At 40.9% G+C, this 23,509-nt stretch overlaps 1 protein-coding gene across 2 annotated transcripts in view; it reads left to right on the forward strand.

The window, feature by feature from the left end:
* The window catches only part of CFAP43 (cilia and flagella associated protein 43), a 53,771-nt gene that overhangs the window by 26,352 nt on the left and 3,910 nt on the right, over nt 1-23,509 (forward strand). For both annotated transcript variants that reach the window (XM_083741533.1, XM_083741534.1), the window contains exons 19-33: nt 1,500-1,598; nt 8,596-8,673; nt 11,494-11,619; nt 12,096-12,200; nt 13,577-13,693; nt 15,056-15,262; nt 16,375-16,581; nt 17,095-17,184; nt 17,286-17,366; nt 18,691-18,816; nt 19,782-19,901; nt 19,982-20,089; nt 20,818-20,904; nt 21,797-21,885; nt 22,827-23,034. In XM_083741533.1, coding sequence (XP_083597659.1) covers nt 1,500-1,598; nt 8,596-8,673; nt 11,494-11,619; nt 12,096-12,200; nt 13,577-13,693; nt 15,056-15,262; nt 16,375-16,581; nt 17,095-17,184; nt 17,286-17,366; nt 18,691-18,816; nt 19,782-19,901; nt 19,982-20,089; nt 20,818-20,904; nt 21,797-21,885; nt 22,827-23,034 — 1,848 coding nt within the window. The remainder of the gene's footprint in view (nt 1-1,499; nt 1,599-8,595; nt 8,674-11,493; nt 11,620-12,095; nt 12,201-13,576; nt 13,694-15,055; nt 15,263-16,374; nt 16,582-17,094; nt 17,185-17,285; nt 17,367-18,690; nt 18,817-19,781; nt 19,902-19,981; nt 20,090-20,817; nt 20,905-21,796; nt 21,886-22,826; nt 23,035-23,509) is intronic.

Below are 23,509 nucleotides of genomic sequence, written 5' to 3' on the forward strand. Positions count from 1 at the left end.
ATGCTTTCCCCAACCCTCAGAAGCTCTGAACTGCAGGGAATTGGCTGAGAGTTCATTTTACCTGTCTCGCCTTGACCTAGCCACTGTGATCCACGCGGCGGTCACCCCCAGACTGGATTACTGTAACTCGCTCTACGTGGGGCTGCCCTTGAGACTGACCCAGAAACTCCAGCGGGTGCAGAATGCTGCAGCGAGACTCCTTACGGGGTCTTCGCTGCGAGATCACATTCACCCGGTGCTATACCAGCTGCACTGGCTCCTGGTGGAGTACAGGATCAGGTTTAAGGTGCTGGTTTTAACCTTTAAAGCCCTATACAGCCTAGGACCCTCGTACCTACGGGACCGCCTCTCCTGGTATGCCCCACAGAGAAACCTACGGTCTTCAAATAAAAACATCTTGAAGGTCCCAGGCCACAGAGAAGTTAGGCTGGCCTCAACTAGAGCCAGGGCTTTTTGGCTGTGGCTCTGACCTGGTGGAACACTCTGTCACAAGAGACAAGGGCCCTGCGGGACTTGACATCTTTCGGCAGGGCCTGCAAGACAGAGCTGTTCCGCCAGGCCTTTGGCCAGGGCACAACCTGACTCCCTCCCTTGGCAATCTTCGCGGAGCTCTGGCCCAATGGTGGCCAGTGGCTTGAATTTAATTAATTTTATAATGAATGATTTTAGAGTTGTTTGTGCTGTACTTTTGTGCAGTTTTATTGTTGTTAGCCGCCCTGAGCCCGACTTTGGCTGGGGAGGGCGGGATATAAATAAAATTTATTATTATTATTATTATTATTATTATTATTATTATTATTATTATTGTTCCTGACCTCATTTTGTGCAGCATGGTATCAAGGATAAAACCCCACCCCATGAGGCAGGGGCATGTCTTAATTATGAGAAGTTTATGACTGGCCAACATGGCCACCCAAAGGATATTGGCTCCTTGCAGTAACCCAACTATAAGCGTCCTGAGCTCTTTGAAAGAATGGTAAGATAAAAGTGATAGAGGCCATGGATCATCATTCAGTCCCACTTGGCATTATGCATCTACTGTTGTGATGATGTTTTAGTAAATGTAATGCTTAGTATAGCTCTAATCCCTGTAGAAGCAAGGAAATGTGATGAGTGGCAAAGGTTTGTAGGGCTAGGCAGGCCCCAGACCAGCATAATAGTGAACTTAGTTTTCTGATTAGTTTCTATAAACAAACATTTTTATATGATAATAGTAACAACCATGGTAGTCTGCTACCAGCATTGGCAAATCTTGATGGGAGTCTGTGCAGAGCAAGTAGTATAATAATTATTTCATTTATTCAGATTTATTTAAATTTGCACTCTCCCATCCTATAAGAAAAATTAAGAGAGCAAATGTTAAATATCTTAAAATGAAAATTCAGTATATAAAATGGAAATCAAAAATACAGTACTAACATATTTTGGTGGCTGAAAATTCTGAAGATAAATTGATAATAGCTCCTGTCTTTCTTTCTTTTTTTAATATAATGTTGCAGAAGGCATCATTTATTGATACAACAGAACAAGATGAATACTTTCTTCTGACTCAAGCAAAACCTGAAGAGACGACATGGTTGGACCAGAAAGCAGACATGGTAATTTGTCCAGTGCTGCAAGAAAGTCTCGGTGGCAACTGAAATGTGTTTTGGTGTCGTGCTGCTCTGTTTTTAAAGCTGCCCCAGTATCAAAAAACTGGTAGAAATCGCTTGGGAGTGAAAACCAAGCAGCTTAGGCTATGTATGTACCAATGCCCCTCTTTTCATTTCTGTTTGATTCCTCTTTAGACCAGTTTAGACATTACCAATCTGGTTGAAAAAACATGGTTTGCTGAACCGGGAAGAAGCAACAAACTTGAGAGCCCACTATTCCCCAGTCACTTTTCATTTTGCATGCCTAGCTTCCTGATTAGTTTGTTTGCTTTGACATCCAAGCCTGCAAAACTAGACTTCCGGAGGCGGCGCGAAGGGTAATGGCTGCCCTTTCCTAACCGGGAAGGGAGCTCCGCGCGAAAACGGGTCGTCCGCTACGGCGAAGCGGAGACCCACATCGGAAAACCGCAGGCGGCAGAAGCCTGCGGTCTTGGGACCCGGCGGGCGCCAGAAGCAGCCCCCAAAACGCAGAAGGAACCCCATAAGGGGCTCTGGATCGTGGAGGAGGCTGTGGCGCTGAGGGTCGTTCCGCAATCGGCGGAGTGAAGCCGCAAAGCCGTTGCCGGTGAGCGCTGACCTTTCTTCCTTGAATTGGCACCTTGGAAAGCAGCAACCCGTGAGTAATAAGGACTTTTAATTAAGCTTAAAGATCAAAGCTCCTGAATTTGGCTGAAAGCGGAGGACGTAAAAAAAGGAAGTCCGTCTTCCGCTCACACTAAACTTCAAAGCAAAGAGCAGGAGGAGTGGAGGCAGTGAATGAACTCTTTTACAATTTGGATTTGAGCATTCAGTGCATCACTTTAATGCAGAAGAGGATTTTAAGCATTGGATTTATGCTAAGATTTGGACTGTAGGATCTTTCTCTGAGGAATCTACATTTTAAAAAAGGAAACCCAGGTGCTGGAACTGCCTGGCAACAGTAGCAGTCAGCCTGCAGACATAAATACTTTGAAACAAAATTTGGAAAAAATCTGAGGGGCTTGGACTTTGCTACTTTGACATCTTATGAGGTACCAGCAAGCACGGCTTGAAACATTGTGTTTTTGTAAAACCAACTCTGCTGAAGATTTAGCATTTGAAGGCTTTTGGACATGGGTTTTGTTTTCTCTGTGAACTGTATTTATTGATTCCCTTCTGAAAGACTTTTTAAGCTCCCCCTAGAGGTTTTGGACTTTACAGCAGTGACATCCTTATACTTTCTGTTTCCCGGTCTCCTGGTTGAATGTTACCATCTGGGTTGTCTTTTTCTCATGGGAACAACTCAGCTTGACCTTGAGCCTTAGATAAATTTGGAATGAGTGGCGCAAAGAAAAAGGAGCCAAAAGAAAAGGAAAAAGAACAAAGACCGCGAACTAGACAAACAACTTTAGCCTCAGCCTTGCAGCAACGCAGATCTTCGGTACCCACTGTGCTCTCTGAGGAAGCAGCAGCTTCTCTGCCACGTGCAGGGGAAGGAGAAACAGAGGAACTACAATTGGAAGATATGGCCTCAGGAACAGCTGCCTCCATTTTAGAAAAAATATATGAAAAATTGGAATCTTTGGATAAGAAAGTGGAATCCTTGGATAAAAAAGCTGATGAGCAAACTTTTAAAATAGACCAAAACACCGAATGTTTAAATAAATTAGCTGGACAAGTGGCACAGAACGTGGAAACAATTGCAGAATTGAAGGGAGCTACAGGGGAGAACAGAAAATTGGTTGAAGACACCAGCCAAAGGCTGGGAAAGTTAGAAAAAGAGGTGAGGCCACTCAACAAACAAGTTGGTGAACATCAGACCTATCTCTCGATGATTGAACTGAGAAGTAGGGAGACCAACTTAAGGATTAGATCGATACCCGAAGTGGAAGAGGACAACCTGGCTGAGTTTCTGACCAAAATATTTTCCAAGCACTGGAACCTAGAAGAGACGGACTTTAAGATTACATCAGCTTTCAGACTTGGAAGACTGACAAAAAAAGACAAGCCCAGAGACTGTTTGATATCACTGAGATCAAAGGAGGAGAGGGACAAGATTTTGGGCCTACACTACGGAAAGTCACTGGACATTTTAGATAAGAGGATTGAGTTATACAAGGACGTTCCCAAACAGCTTTTGGATTTGAGATCGGAATATTTGGAATTAGCAAGACTTTTGAGGAGCAATGCCATCATCTTTAGGTGGGATTTTCCACAAGGACTATCTTTTACTTTCAGAGGGAGGAAGATCAAAATTAGAACATTGGAAGACAGAGACAAATTTCTGAACCAATACGGAGAGGACCTTCATAAAAAACTTGGATTACCATCGGAGCTCGAAACACCAGAGGTACCTGCACCCTTGGATCCTGAAGATTCAGTGAAAAAGGTACCACCCCCAGAAAAATAACCAGATCTATCCAGGATGTCTCTGCAACTTCTGAGTTGGAATATAAATGGCTGCAACATTCCGGAGAAAAGGAGGAAAATTTTTCACATATTAAAAAAGGAACAATTGGACATTATTTGCCTGCAAGAAACCCACGTGACTAGGCTCCACAGAAAAGTGCTGATAAATAAGAGACTTGGCCAAGAATTTATATCTTCAGACATAGTGAAGAAGAGAGGAGTGGTGATATATGCAAAAGAGAGCCTTTCACCTAAATTCTTATTTAAAGATGAACATGGCAGAATTTTGGCAATTGAAATACAGTATCAAGGAGAAAAAATTTTGATATTAGGAATCTATGCACCAAATGATGGGAAATCGGAATTTTATAAGAAGTTGCATGAAAGCATGCTGGAATATCTGGACTATGACAACATCATAATGATGGGAGATATGAATGGGATTGTATCAACTAACATGGATAAGTCGCAAAGTCAAAAAGTTACCAAAGATGGCAGACTACCAAAGACCTTTTTTGAAATGACAGAAAATATGGGCTGGATTGACATATGGAGAATCAAGAACCCCCTAGGAAAAGAAGGAACATTTTTCTCTGAGGCTCAACTGACTTGGACAAGAATCGACCAAATTTGGATTACTAGAGGTCTGGCACCTAAGGTCAGGAAAGTGGAAATCTGCCCAAAAACCTGCTCCGACCATAATGCCTTGAAAATGGACATGACATTATTACCAACCGGCTCCTTTAGATGGAAGATGAATGACAATTTGTTTAGAAATCAGGAGATCATTAAGAAGGCCCAAAAAGTTATAAAGGACTATTTTGAAATAAACCTGAACACCGCGGTGGAAAAAAGAACAATTTGGGACGCAAGCAAAGCTGTGATGAGAGGGTTCTTGATACAACAGAATGCCATAAGGAAAAGGACACAAAATGAAAAGAAAGACAAGATTCTGGAGAAAATTAAAGAACTAGAGAAGAAGCTAAGAGCCAATCCGAAGTCACAGCCGATTTTGAGAGAAATTAAACTTCATCAGGCACAATATTCAAAACTGATAAACCAGGAAATAGAATGGAAGATTAAATCAATGAAACAAAAAACGTTTGAATCGGCAAATAAATGTGGGAAACTGCTGGCCTGGCAGTTGAAGAAGAGACAAAAACTGAACATAGTAACAAATTTGGAAATTGAAGGAAGAAGTATACAGAACCCCGTGGAGATTAGAAAGTGTTTTCAAAAATATTTTAAAAAATTATATACTCAAGGGCCGCAGAATGAAGTTGAGATTGAACAATTTTTGAGGAAAAACGGATTGAAAAAATTGTCACAAGAAAATAGACTACTCCTGAACAGCAAAATAACACGACAAGAGATTGAACATGCCATTCAGAACTTGAAATTGGGCAAATCTCCAGGGCCAGACGGCTTGACCTTCAAGTACTATAAGACATTAAGTGATTATTTGATCCAACCACTGCTGGAGGTCAGCAATGAAATTATGGAGGGAAAGAAGGCGCCAGAATCGTGGAAAGAAGCGTTCATCACATTGATACCAAAATCAGAAACTGAAAAGACACAGCTCAAGAACTACCGCCCCATCTCCCTTTTAAATGTGGATTACAAAATATTTGCTGATGTTTTGGCAAACAGACTTAAAAGAGTTTTAAGTCAAGTAATTCATAAAGACCAGGCAGGCTTTCTCCCAGGCAGACACATGTTTGCTAACACAAGGAACATTATTGATGTCTTGGAACTTTTGCAAACTGACATAAACACTAAAGCAGTGCTAATTTTTATAGATGCGGAGAAGGCCTTTGACAACATCTCTTGGAAATTTATGAAGGGAAATTTAAAAGAAATGGGAGTGGGGAGGGGTTTTGAAAATGGGATTGACGCAATATATTCAGAACAAAAAGCAAAATTGATTGTTAATAATGTGGTAACAGAAGAGTTCAAAATTGAAAAAGGAACACGACAAGGCTGCCCGATTTCCCCTTTGTTATTTATTTCAGTCCTGGAGGTGCTCTTAAACTTGATCAGAGGGGACCGGTTGGTGCAAGGGATCCAGGTCGGAGCGAAACAATATAAACTTAAAGCTTTTGCAGATGACCTAGTTTTGACACTGCAGGAGCCGGAATCTAGTACGAAAAGAGTTTTACAATTGATTGACAATTTTGGTCGGGTGGCGGGATTTAAGTTAAACAAACAGAAAACTAAGGTGTTGGGGAAAAATTTGACAGATATTGAATCAGAACAGTTTCAGAGAGAAACAGAATTATCATTGGTGAAAAAGGTAAAGTACCTAGGGGTGAACATAACAGCAAAAAATCTGAGTCTATTTAAGGAAAATTATGAAAAATGCTGGTCTGAAATTAAGAGAGACTTGGACAGTTGGACAAAATTGAAGCTTTCTTTGTTAGGCCGAATTGCTGCTATTAAGATGAATGTATTGCCAAAAATGTTGTTTTTGTTTCAAACACTACAGATTATAGACAAGACGGAATGCTTCCGGAAGTGGCAGAGAGATATTTCTAAATTTGTCTGGCAGGGCAAAAAGCCCAGAATTAAGTTTAAGATACTGACTGACGCAAAGGAAAGAGGGGGCTTTGCCCTGCCAGACTTAAGGTTGTATTATGAAGCCGCAGCTTTCTGCTGGCTAAAAGACTGGCTACTTCTCGAAGACACTGATGTGTTGGATCTGGAAGGGTTTAATAATAATTTTGGTTGGCATGCATACTTATGGTATGACAAAGTTAAGATCAATAAGGCCTTTAAGAACCATATTGTCAGAAAAGCAGTGTTTAATGTCTGGACAAAATATAAAGACTTATTGGAAAATAAAACCCCAAGGTGGCTTTCACCTCTGGAAGCTAAGGCCCGAAAAAGACCCAATATGGAAGCCAATTGGCCAAAATATTGGGAAATATTAGAAAAAGATGGAAATAACTGGAAATTACAGAGTATGGAAAAAATGAAGGATAAAGTGCGAGACTGGTTACATTACGCTCAGATTAAAGAAGTTTTTAAAAATGACAAAAAGCTAGGGTTCCAGGTGGAGAAATCGAAGCTGGAAACTGAACTGTTAGAACCTAAGACTAAGGTACTTTCAAGAATGTATAACTTGCTGTTGAAATGGAACACACAAGACGAAATGGTTAAATCGGCTATGATAAAGTGGGCACAGGACATTGGGCATTACATTATGTTTGAGGAATGGGAAAGGTTGTGGACCACTGGGCTAAACTTTACTGCATGTAATGCTTTGAAAGAAAATATAATGAAAATGATATACAGATGGTACATGACCCCAGTTAAGCTTGCCAAAATATACCACTCGTCTGACAATAAATGTTGGAAATGTAAAGAAAATGAAGGAACATTCTTTCACCTCTGGTGGACTTGCCCTAAAGTGAAGGCCTTCTGGGAAATGATATATAATGAACTGAAAAAGGTATTTAAGTATACTTTCACTAAGAAACCAGAGGCCTTCCTTCTGGGTATTGTCGGCCAGAAGGTGTCAAAGAAGGACAGAACTTTCTTTATGTATGCAACAACGGCAGCAAGGATACTCATCGCAAAGAACTGGAAAACTCAAGAGCTACCCACGCTGGAAGAATGGCAGATGCAGCTGATGGACTATATGCAGCTGGCGGAAATGACTGGCAGAATTCGAGACCTGGGAGAAGAAAGGATTGAAGAAGACTGGAAGAAATTTAAGATTTATTTACAAAATTATTGTAATTTGATGGAATGCTAAGAAGGATGCTTGATTATAAACAATTGGCCATCACTAAATTAGATGAGCATTATTAGACTATATTGTAATGATTGGTTATAAGATTACAAATAAGATGGTAATTTGCTTGAAAAATTTTATGAATAATGTATGTGCGAGCGGATGACGCGAGGAAGTCCAAAGATGTTATGAAATTTTGTAAAGACACAAACAATGCTGTTTTTCATTTTTGTATCTCTTTTATTAAAAAAACCTAATAAAAATTTTGGAAAAAAAAAAAAAAAGCCTGCAAAACTAAGTCACAGTTTCCCAGTTTGGATACCATAGGAAATCATGTGGTCTGCTCCATATATCTAGAATCACATTGTTAGTTACTTAGCAGCTCCCTCAAGGCATAGCATCTGTTCCTGGCTACCTCTTCTCTGCTCTTGGTCATTACCAAAAAATTCTCAGTCCTACCCCCGGAGCAATGTCATTTGGTGGGGGAGGCAGCCCTCATGTTCTTGTATTCTACATTTCATGTAAGCCAACTTGAGGATCTTTCTTTTCTGTATCAAAAAATACAGGGGTGCTTGAAGCAAAACAGGAAGTGCTGCACTGCTGCCAGCACCACTATACCTGCTGTGCCAATTTTGAGAGATCTCACCCGAAATCAAGCCAATGTCAGCATCACTTCTTCACTGGCAGAAGTGGAAGGGCACCTGCAGGGGGCTTCTGCTGCCTTAAGTGGCGGCCTCACCCTGCCTGATTCAGAAAGATGGGTTAGAAATCAAATGAATGATTAATAAACAAACATCTTTTCCTCTCTCTCTCTTTGTCCTTATCTCTATTACATCCTAGGCTATGAATGTGGAATCCAGAAAGTTTCATGGAAAGAGAAGAGAAGTAAAAATCAGAATTAAACAGCTACGCAAAAAGGTGTGTGTTGACAGATTGTCAGAAGCATTTTCAGGGCATTGCCCTTTAGCTTTTCCATAGCCATAGATTAACACTGCCCATTTCATAGGTAAAGGTAAAGGTGCCCCTGCCCGTACGGGCCTGGGGTTGTGCGCCCATCTCACTTAAGAGGCCAGGGGCCAGCGCTGTCCGGAGACACTTCTGGGTCACGTGGCCAGCGTGACAAAGCTGCATCTGGTGAGCCAGCACAGCACACAGAAACGCCGTTTACCTTCCCACCAGTAAGCGGTCCCTATTTATCTACTTGCACCTGGGGGTGCTTTCGAACTGCTAGGTTGGCAGGCGCTGGGACCGAGCAACGGGAGCGCACCCCGCCGCAGGGATTTGAACCACCGACCTTTTGATCGGCAAGCCCTAGGCCCTGAGGCTTTAACCCACAGCGCCACCCGCGTCCCACATTTCATAGTGGCTTTTAAACATAGCTTTAAATCCATTCTCTGGAGACCCCTAACCTGAATAGGAGCCATTATCCCCTAATGACTGGGAGCTAATATGGGCAGAAGAGATCAAATGAGTCATTTTCACAGAGTCAAAACTCAGTTGCAGCTGCATATAAAGGGTATTTAAGAGCAGACCCACATCTATGTGCCACTTAGGGAGGAATTTCAAAGCCTGCATCTTTATTCTGCATTTTATCACAACATACAAAAAGCGAGCCTTGCATATTCTGCAGCAATAAGTTAGGCTGAGGTTGTCTCTTATATGTGGAGAGGACACTTTTGGCCAGAGTCAGATGCTAATTCCAAGTGTCTTGCTCTTGGATTTCCTTCTGCCTTCATGAGATTAGATAACAGTTTTGATGTGTACCGCTGGACTCTTTAAGGCTGATTTTATTACAGCAGGTAACTGGATGCCACTGTAAATGTTTCCATTTGGTTGCTGCTATGTGCAAGTGTTGATTACCACATAGACTGGCATGATCATGTGGAGTTTCTTTATGCCAGTGTCCTATGTTCTGCTGCTCTACTTTTTATTATTTGATATATTTTATTATTACAATGGTTTCTGTCACTTATTTTAATGACTGCAGTTCTCCAGGGTGTTTTATAGCGGGAAAGTGTGATGATAGCAACAATATCCTTCACTTTTGGTGGTGATGTGCCTCTGAATACCAGTTGGTGGGAAGCACAAGTCAGAGAGGGCTGTTGTGCTCAGGCCTGCTTGCATGCTTCCCATAGGAATCTGGCCTGATTATTTATACTAGTGAACATAACTAGGACTATTGTAGAGAATCTTCATTTGACAGAACCATTCCATGAGATAAGCAATTCCTACATGTTATGGCTTCCATTTGGGAGCACCACACCATGGAGCCATTTTGCCCTTAGATGTTAGAGATAAGATCATGGCAGTGGTTGTCTTCAAAAGGGAATGTTGACTTCTCAAAAGGGAGTGTAATGCCCAATAATGAGATCACGGGAGGCATATGGGTGAGTGTCCAAGCTGCAAGTAAGAGCAGAGCCAGATGCCACATATTGGAGTCAGTGCAATGCAGTAAACCCTGGAGAACTTACAGAGGCTGTAAGTCACTGTCATGAACATGACTTCCCATAGTCAAGATGAGCAGTCTGAGTGGGGGGAGGGTAGTCAGAAGAGGAGGAAAGAGACATGCCTCTTTCTCAACCAACTGAAGGCAGTGGACTACAGCCCCCCTTCTCAGAAGGAGTAGAGACTGTACTTTATCAGTACAGCGAGAGCAGGCTGGTCGGAGGCCAGTTGTCTGAGGAGCAGCCGTTAGTCACCTAACGGGAGGGGGAACTCTTTGTCAGAGGAAGAGGTGGGAGATAACCCTGAGAGTCCCAGGGGTCACAGAAGAACAAAGGTCAAGGAAAGGCATCAATCAAAGAAGAAGAGGGGGTTGCTTTCGTGTTTCCTGTTGAAGGCGCAATTTGAGCTCAGATGCCTCAACTTCATCTTGATGGACGGTCGCTAGTGTGAGCAGCTCTGAGGTTAATGGCTGTATACAATAAATCTTCTTGTAAATACAACTACTGCGTGCTGATTATCTGAGCCGGCAACCTGCCAGATCCTGACAGTCACATAGATCCCAAAGAAACAAAAATACGATCAGCGCATTTCCTTATTAAGATATTCCAGAACAATTATGCAAACAGGATGAACTTTTCAGTTATCCCATTAACAGTGTACAGTGGTACCTTGGTTTTCGAACATAATCTGTTCCGGAAGACCATTCAAGTTCTGGAATGTCCAAAAACTGAAAACTCAATACAGAAGCCTCAATATGGAAAACTCAATACAGAAGTTGCATGGCATGTTCAACTTCCAAGGCACATTCAAAAACCGAAGCATTTACTTCCAGGTTTGCAGCGTTCAAAAACCGAAATGTTCAAAAACTGAGATGTTCGAAAACTGAAGTACCACTGTATTTGTACCAGTGTAAGTCTACACAGCAGGACCAGCAGCACTTAACAATGCTGATCAAGTGTGTGTTTTATGGGTTCTAGCTGCAGAATTTGTGTGGTGGCTATTGGGACTGCTTTTCCAACACCTGCATGGAGAAGGAGCAGTGTCTGAATCATTCCAAACTTTAAATGCACTATGTACCTCCTACAGTTTCATAAGTAGATAGATATTTGCTGATATTAAAACATGGAGATGCAGGCTTCCCAGATACTCTAAGGCACAAAGTGGAACCACTCAAAGGCTGTTTGGCTTCCTCATATATGTCCGCTGTATGTTTGGACAAGCATGTTGCACCTTCACTTTTTACAGAAACATTTTGAGCCTCCCTTACTAATACTTTATCATTTAAAAAAACAGATTCAGGATATGATGTTTGAAAATGCAATGGTACCAAAAAATGAGATGCTGGAGCAATACGAATTCAATCTGGACGTAGAAGAACAAGACAGACAGCAAGTGCATAGTGAAACAGAAGTGGCAAGGGTAAGGTGAACTTGTGGGGAGAGATTGCTGCAGAAAAGAAAGAAACATTGGGGACAGAGTAAAGAACTAGAACACAGGAACACCAAATGCTGGCCGAAGCTTTTAAAGTTACCTAAGGCAGGGGTGGGGAACCTCTTCTGGTTGATGGGCCAGATCCTTATCCCCCTACCCTGGGAGAACCAAACTTGGCAGGTGGCCAGCTGTATCCACTCCGTCACCAATCAGACAAAACCCCACACTGTAATCAGCACACATTCTTATCTGCAGGCAGTTATCTTAACAGGACAAGCAGACTGACACAGGCAAACAACACACCCAGCTCTTGCAGGCTAGGAGATGGGGCAGGGTGGTGCAAACCAGCCCTTTCCTACTTAGTCCTGTAGGTTTGCTTAGCACATTCTAATATATATATGATTTTCATGTAACCTAGTGGAATTTGTATCCTTCTCATTTGTTCTTCCTGTTATTAAAAAAAGGTAAAGAAGGATATAGAGATGGAAAATCTGGCCAACTGCTATTTACGTGAGATCATCAAACAAGAGTGTTGGGATACCATGTTGGTTAAAGGGCGTTCAGTTAAGGTAACATCTATTTACTTTTTCTTTCAGCTTGGTCCTGTTGTAATTAAAGTACTGAAGTAAAGTACTTAACAGAGCAATTCTATACATGGCTACTTGAATTAAGGCCCTTTGCTTTCAATGATGCTTACTCCCACATAAGTGTACATGAAGGATACTGTCCCATGAGCCAGAAGATCTCGTGGACAAAACTCAATAAAATATTAATAATAAAAGAATGGCAGCAAAAACTATTGGAATATGCAGAAATGGCGAAACTCACCGGAAGAATAAGAAATCAAGATGGCAGTCTTTAATTTAGACTGGAAATCATTTATTGAATATTTAAAAAATTATTGTGAACAGATACAATCATTAGCAGGATTAATGTAAAGACGTGCAGTGAGATAAAACCAATTTTGAATGTATGGGATAATTAATAATTAGGTGTAAATTAGGAGATGCAGTTAAAACATGAATTTAAGCAACAGCAGAAAGTGGGGGAGGGAGATCGAAATGGGATATTGGAATTTGATGTAAAATGGGAAATGATAAGTAAAATTTATATAAAAAACAGAAATCAGAATAAACATAGTAGGAGCTTAAAAAAATGAATAATAACAAATTTGAAAACTATGCTAATTAGGAGAGAACTAGACTCAGTTCTGGGTCCAAATGACATGACAAGCTATGATAACTCAGAAGCAAAAGGTGCCAAACTCCTCTCCATACATGAAGAGGGAGCTTGCTTTGGCTTGTTCCTGCTCATTCACATTGCACTAAATTGTAGTCTAGCAGGCTGTGCAAACACAGCCAAAATATTAGTTGCCTTGCATCATATTGACTTAAAAATTCATACGTGTTGTTGTTTTTTTCAGGCCAGAGATACTAATCATAGCTCAGACAGAACTGATCAAAGGGGAGATTTTTTAAGGATCTAGAGAACAGGGCAGCCTAGAAAAGCTCCAGGGCCTTGGTGAAAAATGAACTATGAAGTCTCTTAGTTTGTCTGGTCAAATTGTGGGAAGTCTCCCAGTCCCAACAGCCCATAGTTGTTGAATGAGAAAACCCCAGGTTCAATCCCTGCTATAGCCTAGGGAAGTATCCTGACAAACCTGGAGAGATGCTGCCAGAGTAGACAACACTGATAGGGGGACCAATGGTCTGACTCAGTATGATAACTTCCCATCTTCCTGTGTAAGGCTTCTCTATATTAGCAGGTTATGACTTTGAAATCTTAATTTTGTCACAATTGGCAGGAGCTGACGTTTGTATTGTTGGTGTAAATTTTCAAATGAATGGACAGAGATTGCACATGTCAGTGTTGAAAATTTTCTTGAAGTAACATGAAAGAATCTCACGCACACAGAATCTTTATTTCCCCTTTTTCCACCCAAAAGGCCTTCCACTCATCCTGCGAAGTTCAGAATTACCCAATGAAAGAACAGAGTCCGGAAGAACAGTACATGTTGGAGAGAGTTTGTTATTTAAAGAAGATTGAATCAATAGATCTAAAGGTAGAATCTCTTTACCGCTACCAAAAATAAATCCCCATCCACATGTTAAGATTATATAATAACCCTAATGTTCAAGGCCATCCTCTTAGAGGTTTCGCATGCTGAATGAAGTGATATTGTTCATTATAAACCTTACACCTCATAATTTAGAATTTTGCTCTTAGAAATACTCCCTCATTAGCTCTTTATCCTTAACCATGAATTTAAAACAATTGCATCTACTATGTGTCTGAGCAATACAGACAGAAAACTCCTATGAACAGTACATATGAAACATAGCAATTCATGTTAAAATACTCGAACTTCTTGGAAACATATAACATGGAGTACAGAAGTCAGTATTCCCATGAGTTCAGGGTAGTTGCCCTGAGATTACTGCTGCCCTGACTATTAAATAAACTACTTTTGTCAGAGTTTAGCTCCTTGAATTCCTGCCTTTTTCATTTGAGAGGTTTCCATTAAACTTTTAGGGCCAAAACAGATTTCATGATACTCATTAATTGCACGAGTAGCATCTGTGGTGGGGGCCACTTTGGATCAAAACAGTGGGATGGAAGAGAGTAGGACCTTGGTCCTGATCAGAATCCCTCCCTCCCTCCACCGCTCCCCTGGCAGCTCCTTTGTGCATGAGAGCTTTCCTCCAAATTAAATATCAGTTGGGGCTGAGGGTATGCAGGTCAGAACTGTGGAACTGGGCCCAAAAGGTTAAAATAAATCTCCTCCATCCTATAGCCCTAATTCAGATCAGGGTCCCCTGCAGCTCCCATTTACTTTCTGAAAATTTATGCAAAGAGTTGTTGAATGAGAAATGTCATTTCTGTTTGAGGCCAAAGGAGTAATGTATACTATTATTAAGGATTCACTGTTCATCTCCAGAATTCCTCTTCATTATGCCCTTCCTGTATTTCTGCTTTTCCCATCCCCAAACACGAAGAACTCTAAATTAGACAACTGAGGCTAGTAGCAAACACCTGTAATCTGAGGCTCACTTCTAATGAAGTAAGCTTGTCAAATACTCCTGAGCTATGTAAACTAATCAGATTTCCACAAACATTGTTTCTTTATTCTATTATTGGCATCTTTTCTTTTTTCCGTGAGACTCAAGAGAGGCTCCAGGGAATCCCCCATCCAAGCACTGACCAGACCCAGACATGGTTTGCTTCAAAATGTTTGCTTGCCATGTGCCTTCAGGCGATGCCCTGTTCATTTTGTTTTCAGGCGCTCACCTTGCATATATGTATATTTTAATCTGAAAAATTGTTTCATGCCAAATTCTCGGATATGTGTTCTGTAGGATCTATATCATTTTGGCCCCATGTGTTCAATTGTTCTAAGCTGCTGTGTTGTTTTATACATATCTAGCTTCGAAGGCAAATCGTTGAATTTGAATCTCAACCTTCAGTCATTGAAGGGGAAAAGACAGAGGAAGGGGAGAAGCAGGAAGAAGAAAAAGTAGATGCTCTGGTGGGGAGCCTGAGTTCACTTTACGGTGGAAATACATCAACTTTATACCACCAGCTAGAAGTGCACACTCGAGAGGAGAAGATTAATCAAATTCTATTGCTACGGGTAACTTTTTCATAGGTGTTTGCTTATTATATCTAGTCAAAACTGCTCTTCAGTGTCCTCTAATGGGATAGGGGTTTTTGCTGCAAAACTGTTCATACTATCTGATTTCTTTGAAATTTTGATCCTTCATTTACTTGCTTTTTATACTCTCTTTTTTATAAAAGGGAATGACAGAATGCAGGCCACATAAGCAACAAATGTGGCTGCCCCATTATCACAAATTTTGCTTGGAACCTGTTAATTGCTCGGAACATGCTAGAATCCAAATGATATTTTAAGTCAGTTAATAATATTGATTAAGGAGAGTCCATCTTTGATACAAGGACTGAAGAAGATTGTCTTCTAGCTATGTAGTTCTAGGATTCTATTCAAAGGATAGTATAGTATCCTTTGAAAGTCAGGAATTATGAAATCCCTTGTCAGCTTAAATTTATGTGGCATTTGAATGTGCTCTATCTATCTAACTATCTATCTAATAACCCATCTTTTCTCCAGGGAGCTCAAGGTGCACACATGGTTCTCCTCCTCCCCATAATTAATCCCCACATCAACCCTTTGCAGTAGGATAGGCTGAGAGGCAGTGACTGGCCCAAGGTCACCCAGTGAGCTTCATGGCTGAGTGGAGTGAAGGCTCCTGCCTGATATTTACAGGCAGGGAGTTCCAAAATGTAGGGGCTGCCTACAAGTGTACAACAAATATTATGTGGCACCTGTAACAGTGCTAGTTCCGTAGACTGAAGCGGTTGAGTGGGCATGCTATTAAGAAATAATTTTATTACCACATTTGTTCCAGAGCATAAGACAAAGCTGACATTCTTTGTTGAAACAACATCTGTTGGAATTATGCAAAATTTTGAGCTTCTCAAAGCTCTTCTTTAAGCAGAGTGAGGAAACTGAAACGATGCTTTTGAGTGTGTATTACAGTGGTACCTCTGGTTACAAACACTTCTGGTTACAAACGCTTCAGGTTCTGAGCTCCGCTAACCCAGAAGTAGCTGCTCCTGGAAGCAGCTGTCATTGTGGGGACTAGTCTACAGGTTTCATTATGTGGTTTAGAATTTTACCACATACCTTTTGCAGTATTGCTGCCATCTTCTTACCTGTTATTTCAGAACATCATTTACAATGTGAAGAGTCATTTCAATAAGGAGTTTGATGCAGTCATCCGAATGAAAGACCTAGAAATTGCACGTGTTCAAGAAAGAAACGTTAGAATCGCAGAGATCCTGATGCAGCTGGAGCTCCAAGAAGAAATTTGGGTGCCAGTTCTTTCCGAGAAAGAGAAGCCAGATCAAGCACTGATCATTCTGGACTCGGAGGTCGAGTATATAAAATGCAGATCTTTCTTGCCTTGAACACTAAAAGTGCACGAGTAACCTGAGGAGCTGCATCCCTTCAAAGAGGATTAAACACATCTGGTGACATTTGTCATGGCATATACTTCGGCCCTAGTATTCCCGGGCAGGCAGATGGGGTTACTTGCTTGAGTGCAGGGGTGGGGAACAGGGTCCAGATGCAGGCTGGATCCTGCGCTTCCCCAGCAGGCTGCTTGGACAGATGGGTGGGGCTGCCCAATTGGCTACTCAGTGTGTAGTCAATCCCAACAGGACTTGAGGTTCTGTTTCAACATTGTGACCTTGAAGATGTACCCCTTACTGTAGAATGTGGATATTTTAGGGAATAGGCTCTACAAGGCCATGAGAGAGTCCAGTATTGTTGTCAAGCAGGGATGCTAAGAAAATGACTGGTATTTAGCAGGTAGGGCGGGGACTGTGAATTCTCAGACAGCCTACTTGCTGAAAAAGCTGAATCTGAACGTTTTGTCTTCACAGATCAAAGTGGAAAAGTACTTGACCCCATTGCAGAAAGCAAAAGAAAAAATTATGTCTAGAGTTAACTATAAACGACGTCTTGCTGCTCAGGTAGTTTGGTGACAACAGGGCTTTATTTTCTACACTTTTCACTTCTCTCATCTCATACTCCATTTCTACATCGTTATGTCTTACTTTGTTCTCGCTTTCAGGAGGACAATGCAAGAGAGCGTGGCCTTATGGACATGATGAATGGAGTCCTTGAAATAAAAAAGGAAGATATTTTAAAGATGGTGAGTCCTGTTTTTATCGATTTGTAGCTAAAGCAAGACTTCACATGACAACAAATAAATATAGCATTAGTCTCATAAAGAGAGACCTCAAACACTTGTTCTAGGAAACTGATATCATTCAGCCCTGAAGCTAAGCAGTGCTTAGATAGGTGGCCACCATGGAACTAAACGTATATCATGCTGCCTTGGGTTCTATGACTGAAAAAGGTGGGACGTAATTGTAAGAAAGTAAACAATAAAAATAGATTGGAGAGGTAGTGATGACTCTATGGCTGGGCTTCCCCCCATGGCATGATAGTGGATTAACTCCACTCAATATGCCCCAAGAACTCTCCACCCATGTCTTTGGTAATGAAATGTCACTTGTGTCCAGACTCAGACACCCCTTTCAGAAGCCTCTTTCACTTCAGGTAGCAGCAATAAGGCAAGTTTTTCCTATAACTGGATGCACAAGGCATCCCCAGTTGTCTTTCCCCCAAGTAATCAAAGTGTACCTAAGGGCAGAACAATAACCTCCATGGCATGCAACTAACAGATCAAGGACCCCAAATTTCACATTCCCATACTTATACAGGAAAACAGATATGTTGGTGTAACATGTGAACTAGAACATGGGTAGTCTTGATAACATTCAAAATGACTTTGAAGAGGCAAAATGCTTCCACTTTTGATCATAAACCAACCAAAATTCCCTGTGACACCTGAACCTGGGAAACTGTGGTTCATTTAAATTATGGTGAGAACAAACCAGGATCCAAGTGAGGTTTCAAAACCTTGGTTTCTCCCCTCAAATTCTAGTATAATCTAACCACAGGTCCCCAAGTTCACACTCGGGGGAGTGTTGTTAGTTTAAAATTAAAAGAAGCAGGTTTCAGTCTCCTTGAGGGTTCGGTACAGTGGAGAGGAACTGTGCAAACCTCAGGCCTACACAGCAGCAGTTCATTGATTATTTCCATCATGATATTGAGTGTCACCAGAAAGTAACATTCTGAAATTCAAGGCATACATCCTTTAAGCATTACAGTGGTACCTTGGGTTAAGTACTTAATTCGTTCTGGAGGTCCGTACTTAACTTGAAACTGTTCTTAACCTGAAGCACCACTTTAGCTAATGGGGCCTCCTGCTGCCACTGCGCCGCCGGCATGCGATTTCTGTTCTCATCCTGAAGCAAAGTTCTTAACCTGAAGCACTATTTCTGGGTTAGCGGAGTCTGTAACCTGAAGCGTATGTAACCTGAAGCGTATGTAACCCGAGGTACCACTGTATAATGTTAGTAAATATCCAGTGCTCTTTTTGAATCTCTCTCCCACTTTTATATATTCAGGAGATTCCAGCACCTGCTTTTACAGTAAAACAAGAAGCACTGTGGAATGAAGATGAGAGAAAAATCTATAAAGAATATGAGAAGAAAGTTAAGGAACTGAATGAAGAGAGAGAGAAACACAGAAAGGTAAACAGAAATAAGATGAGAAGGAGGATTATCAAGGTTCTCAGCCTTTAAAAAGTATTTCTACTTACTTTAAGTAAATCCAATTCTGGTATGATTAGCTTGAAAGTTTCTATGACGAGGCAAAATGAAAATGTAAACCATAACTAGCTTTCCAAGAATTTGGTATTGTTATGTTGTTAAAAACTATCTTATCAGGTTGTTTTTTACTCAAATTGTAATTGAACAGAGTGAATAATTAGTTATAATCACAACAGTATTAGATGAACAAGAAATATAACTATCTTTGCCTTGCATTTTTAGATTGAAAAAATCAAGTTGCTATTCATGGCCTGTTTTCACAACTGGACAGTTTACATTAAAATTAACTCGCTGGAAGTGAACAAGTCTTAATGTAGTGAAGTTCTCAGTCAGCTGGGATGACCAAGAAACCTCGTATTGCTTGACTTAAATGTTTCAAAGGAACAATTAATGTTGTGAAATAGGCCTAGAACTAAAGAAAATTGCAAACAAAATATACGGCATGGGATATCTTTAGGTTATTGGTAAACTGGATAGAGAATACATTAATCACATCAGAAATGGGCATATTTAAGCCAAACTGTGGCTGCTGAGAATACCAGCCTTTGAAAACTGGAAACAGTTGTCAGTTGGACCCATTGGCTGCCTTTCTCCATCAGTCTGGGTTTTTTTCCTGGTTATCACCTTTTTGTTGGTTCATTCCCTACCCAGGGCTAATTACCTGCTAAATGACTAATAAGATAAGAGAGGATGCCATGTGTCTTCAGTGTTTCAAACCTGATTATTGCTGGGCTTGTTCTTACAGACATGAACATCTAGAATTTTACATGCTTTAAAAACAAAGTATCAGCTTTTAAAAGAAGCACAAACAAAAAGTTCATTAAGCCGCAATCTTACATATAATCTATATTCAAACACAGCACCTTTACCCCCCTTCCACCCCTTAGATTCTGGACACTGAATTGAGGAAACTTCAAAGTTCTATTCAGGAAACTACACAATCCTTTGATGAAATTGTGACAAGGCTCTTTGAGAAAAAAGTCAACTCAGAAATGGTTATATACCAGGTGAGCGTCTGCACATATTCACCAGTGCTACTTCCTTACAAACTACAGTCTGACTGTTCCTTTTTGAAACCTTTTCCCAGGAAGAACTCAAAATAACTAACCTCCTTTACTCACTACTTTTGGATGAAGAGCTGAGCACAAGAGAAGCTGGGCTCCATCACTACCTTAATAAAAAGAGGAAGGAAAAGGTAAAAATAATTTTTGGAATTTGACAAAGTACCTGCTTCTTAATGGAATCTGCCCAACACTCTACAGCAATTCTTTCTAAAATCTCTCCTCTTACTGAATAAGCCACCAAATACATAGATACCCCTGGTACGTAAAAGGTAAGGTAAAGGGCCCCTGGGCAGTTAAGTCCAGTCAAAGGCGACTGTGGGGCTGCGGCACACATCTTGCTTCGGGCCAAGGGAGCCGGCGCTTGTCCACAGACAGCTTTGTGGGTCATTTGGCCAGCATGACTAAACCACCTCTGGCACAATGTAACACCATGATGGAAGCCAGAGTGCACGGAAACGCTGTTTACCTTCCTGCCACAGCGGTATCTATTTATTTACTTGCACTGGTGTGCTTTTGAACTATTAGGTTGGCAGAAGCTGGGACAGATCAACAGGAGCTCACCCCGTTGCACTGATTTGAACTGCTGACCTTCTGATCAGCAAGCGCAAGAGGCCCAGTGTTTTAGACCACAACACCACCAGTGTCCCTTTTTTAACCCTGGTGCTGTGCATGTTATGCCCTCCTGCTATCTGTTGATGGCAATTTAGTATCTGTGTGAGCATAGAAATACTGTTAAAGAATGTATTGAGTTTCAAGGACAAGGGGCTAATTTTTCTGGGAACGGTTGTATGTACATTATTGCTCACTTTACTTTTTCTGTTCCAAAAGTAGTCAATCATATCTACTTTTTTTGGTGTAGGTCATATCTAATGAAGCAGTTAAGACATCCAGAGCAGAAGTGGATGCCCACAGAGAAGCCTATGACATCTTAGTTGTTGAAGACAAAGTAAGAACCTTAAAACCAGATCTCCAAACTGTTCAGCTGAAGCTGTAGGATTAAAACTCACAAACTCTGTTGAGATTATTTGGACTAAACTAATTTTACATTCAAGTAACCCAACTCAGTTAAATTGTTGATCACATGTATATGTTCCATTCCTATGCAGAAATGGTCTGCATAGGAATGGAACATCCTAAGCAGTACTAGTGTTTTGATACTAAACTGCCATTGTAGTCAGTAAATGGAAATAAATATGCCTAGATATTTGTGGAAAAAATCATGAACTAAGACCTAAATAGCTAGAGGTTGCATGGTCTTGACTGGTTTTCACTTGGTATTTCTTCTTATTCTCTCCACCATTCTTTCCATAACTCTGTTTATTTATAAAGCACCACCAGTGTATTTGACATTCTAAAATGTGTAAGAGGACAGCTCCCTATTGTTTTTTTAATTAAGCTTGCTGTTATAAAACTGAAATGTGAGGGCAATGTTGGCCTGAGATATATGAAATAAAGTGTTAAAATTATGCCTCTTCTCTATACTTTAACTGACTCATAAAGCTGGAGGTTGAGCTCAGGATTTGGGCACTGCTTCAGACTGATAGAAAGGTAAAGGTGAACAGTTAGCCTTGCTTTATGCCAGCCAGCACCTGGGCCTCAGGTTCCCCACATCTTGTTTATAGCATATTGCAAAGCTGCCTTGGTGAATGTCTAGATTCTGTTAATAACACTATATATTCTACTAAAAAGTCAGCTTCTATACTCTGCAGCTCTATCAATGCAGGTTCTCAACTTCTTCAGTGTTTTCTATAGATCTTTCTCATGCAGGATGGTGCATACAAACACTGTTAAACTCAGTCCAGACTGACATAAGGTTGTGCTTTCCTCTTCACTGTTAGCTTATGGAACGTGGGTTTAGAAAGGAATTTTCAGATCTTCCCACTCATCATATTGATCAGCTATTCAAACTTTACAAACGTCGACCAAGGTAAGCTTTCATGTTGATCCTATCCTTTTCCTGGAGCTCATTGTTTTTTTGTTACAGTACAAAGGAAAATACTTTCCCATGGGTGGCAGTGTTTTATTAGAAACAGTATAAATTGCTTTCAAAACCAGCAAATAGAACAGGATAGTAATGATGCCAGAACCATTATTATAAACGATCAGCTTACATTGTTCATCTTGGCAAACAAATAGTTCTTGCCTGAACTGGCATCTTTGTCCTTATTAAACTCAGTTCCATGTGGTTTTTCCCATATTATAGCTTGCTCAACTAGTAAGACTCAGCTTGAGAATCTGTGAAGCTCAGTAGTGGCTAACCTGTGACTCTCTAATATTTTTGGGCTTCAACTCTTTCCAGTCTGTGGACAGCATGGACAGTGGTTAGGGATTACCACTCCAGCAACTTGTTTTCAGTGGCTTATTATTGTGGTTTTGAATAACTCTAAGGACCTCCTTGACTTTCCCTTTCAACTTTCCTTTTATCAGTCTCCTCATTTTGGGGAAGTTTCCTTTTTTGAAGTCAAAATGTGACTGTATGTATTGGACTTTCTTGGCCATTGTCCACTTTCATCTATGTTAAATATGATAGGACCACGGACACTGTTCCCAGTTAGTTCAACACATACATTTTACTTCAAGTCCTGGGTGCCATTTACAATTAAGTCACTAAGCCTCAAGCTATGAAAGTGAGCAGTCCATACTGCCATCCCATTGCTCCATGGAAAGGAATGTAGGCTCTACTGCTGGTCAATATGTGGAACTGTAAAAGTAAGCAAGTAAACAAGAAGGTAGCCAGTAATACCTACAAACTTCGCAAAAGAAATACAGCTAGAAACAAAGTGATCTTAATGACAAGCATCCTTATTCTGAATGCATAAGCAACCTGTAGCAGAATCCTTATTTGTCTGCTCTGTTCCATGGCGGAAGAGCTCTCAGGGCGAAGGTTCCAGCGGATTCTGCTAACCCCTATGGTGAACGGCCAGGCTCTGCAGAGGCTTTAAAGGCTGCTCTTGCCCATTTAATGAAGGGCATTGACGAAATGGATGAACCTGAAAACAAACCTGAGGGTCTTGACCTTCCCAACTGGGAACGTTTCTGTGAAGCTCGGCGAGCCAAGGTGGAAAGTGAACAGATGGTAGGGAAAGTTATTTGTACTGTGCTTTGAAAAATATTTTCATAGTTGAACAACATTCTGGTAATCTGATCTGAACTGAATGTTATACCAGGGGTCAGAGTTCCACAATACTCACCTGATAGGAAATGTATGGGCAGGCTCTAATCATCCCACAAGGCAAAAAGCTCCCTTTTTATTCCTTTCTAGGCTTTGTATGCAGAGAATACATGCGCCAAGTCATCAGCATCACAACATCCTAAACACTCCAATAACAGGGTGAATAACAGTGGTTTAGCATGCCATGCTCTCAAGCTATATCACAAACACACACCACTTTTAGCCCACAGGCTCCCAAAATAGTGAGCAGCATCACAGTACAACAAAGGGTACAATCACAAGATAAGGGGATGAGGATAAAAGAAAGCCTTCCCAAGCTCATGAACACTCAGCAATCCTACATCCCACACACGAGAAACCTGAACAGATTACAAGAGAT

The sequence above is a fragment of the Podarcis gaigeae genome (genome assembly GCF_964106915.1).
Source record: "Podarcis gaigeae genome assembly, chromosome: 5".
In the NCBI taxonomy this organism is placed as follows: domain Eukaryota; kingdom Metazoa; phylum Chordata; class Lepidosauria; order Squamata; family Lacertidae; genus Podarcis; species Podarcis gaigeae.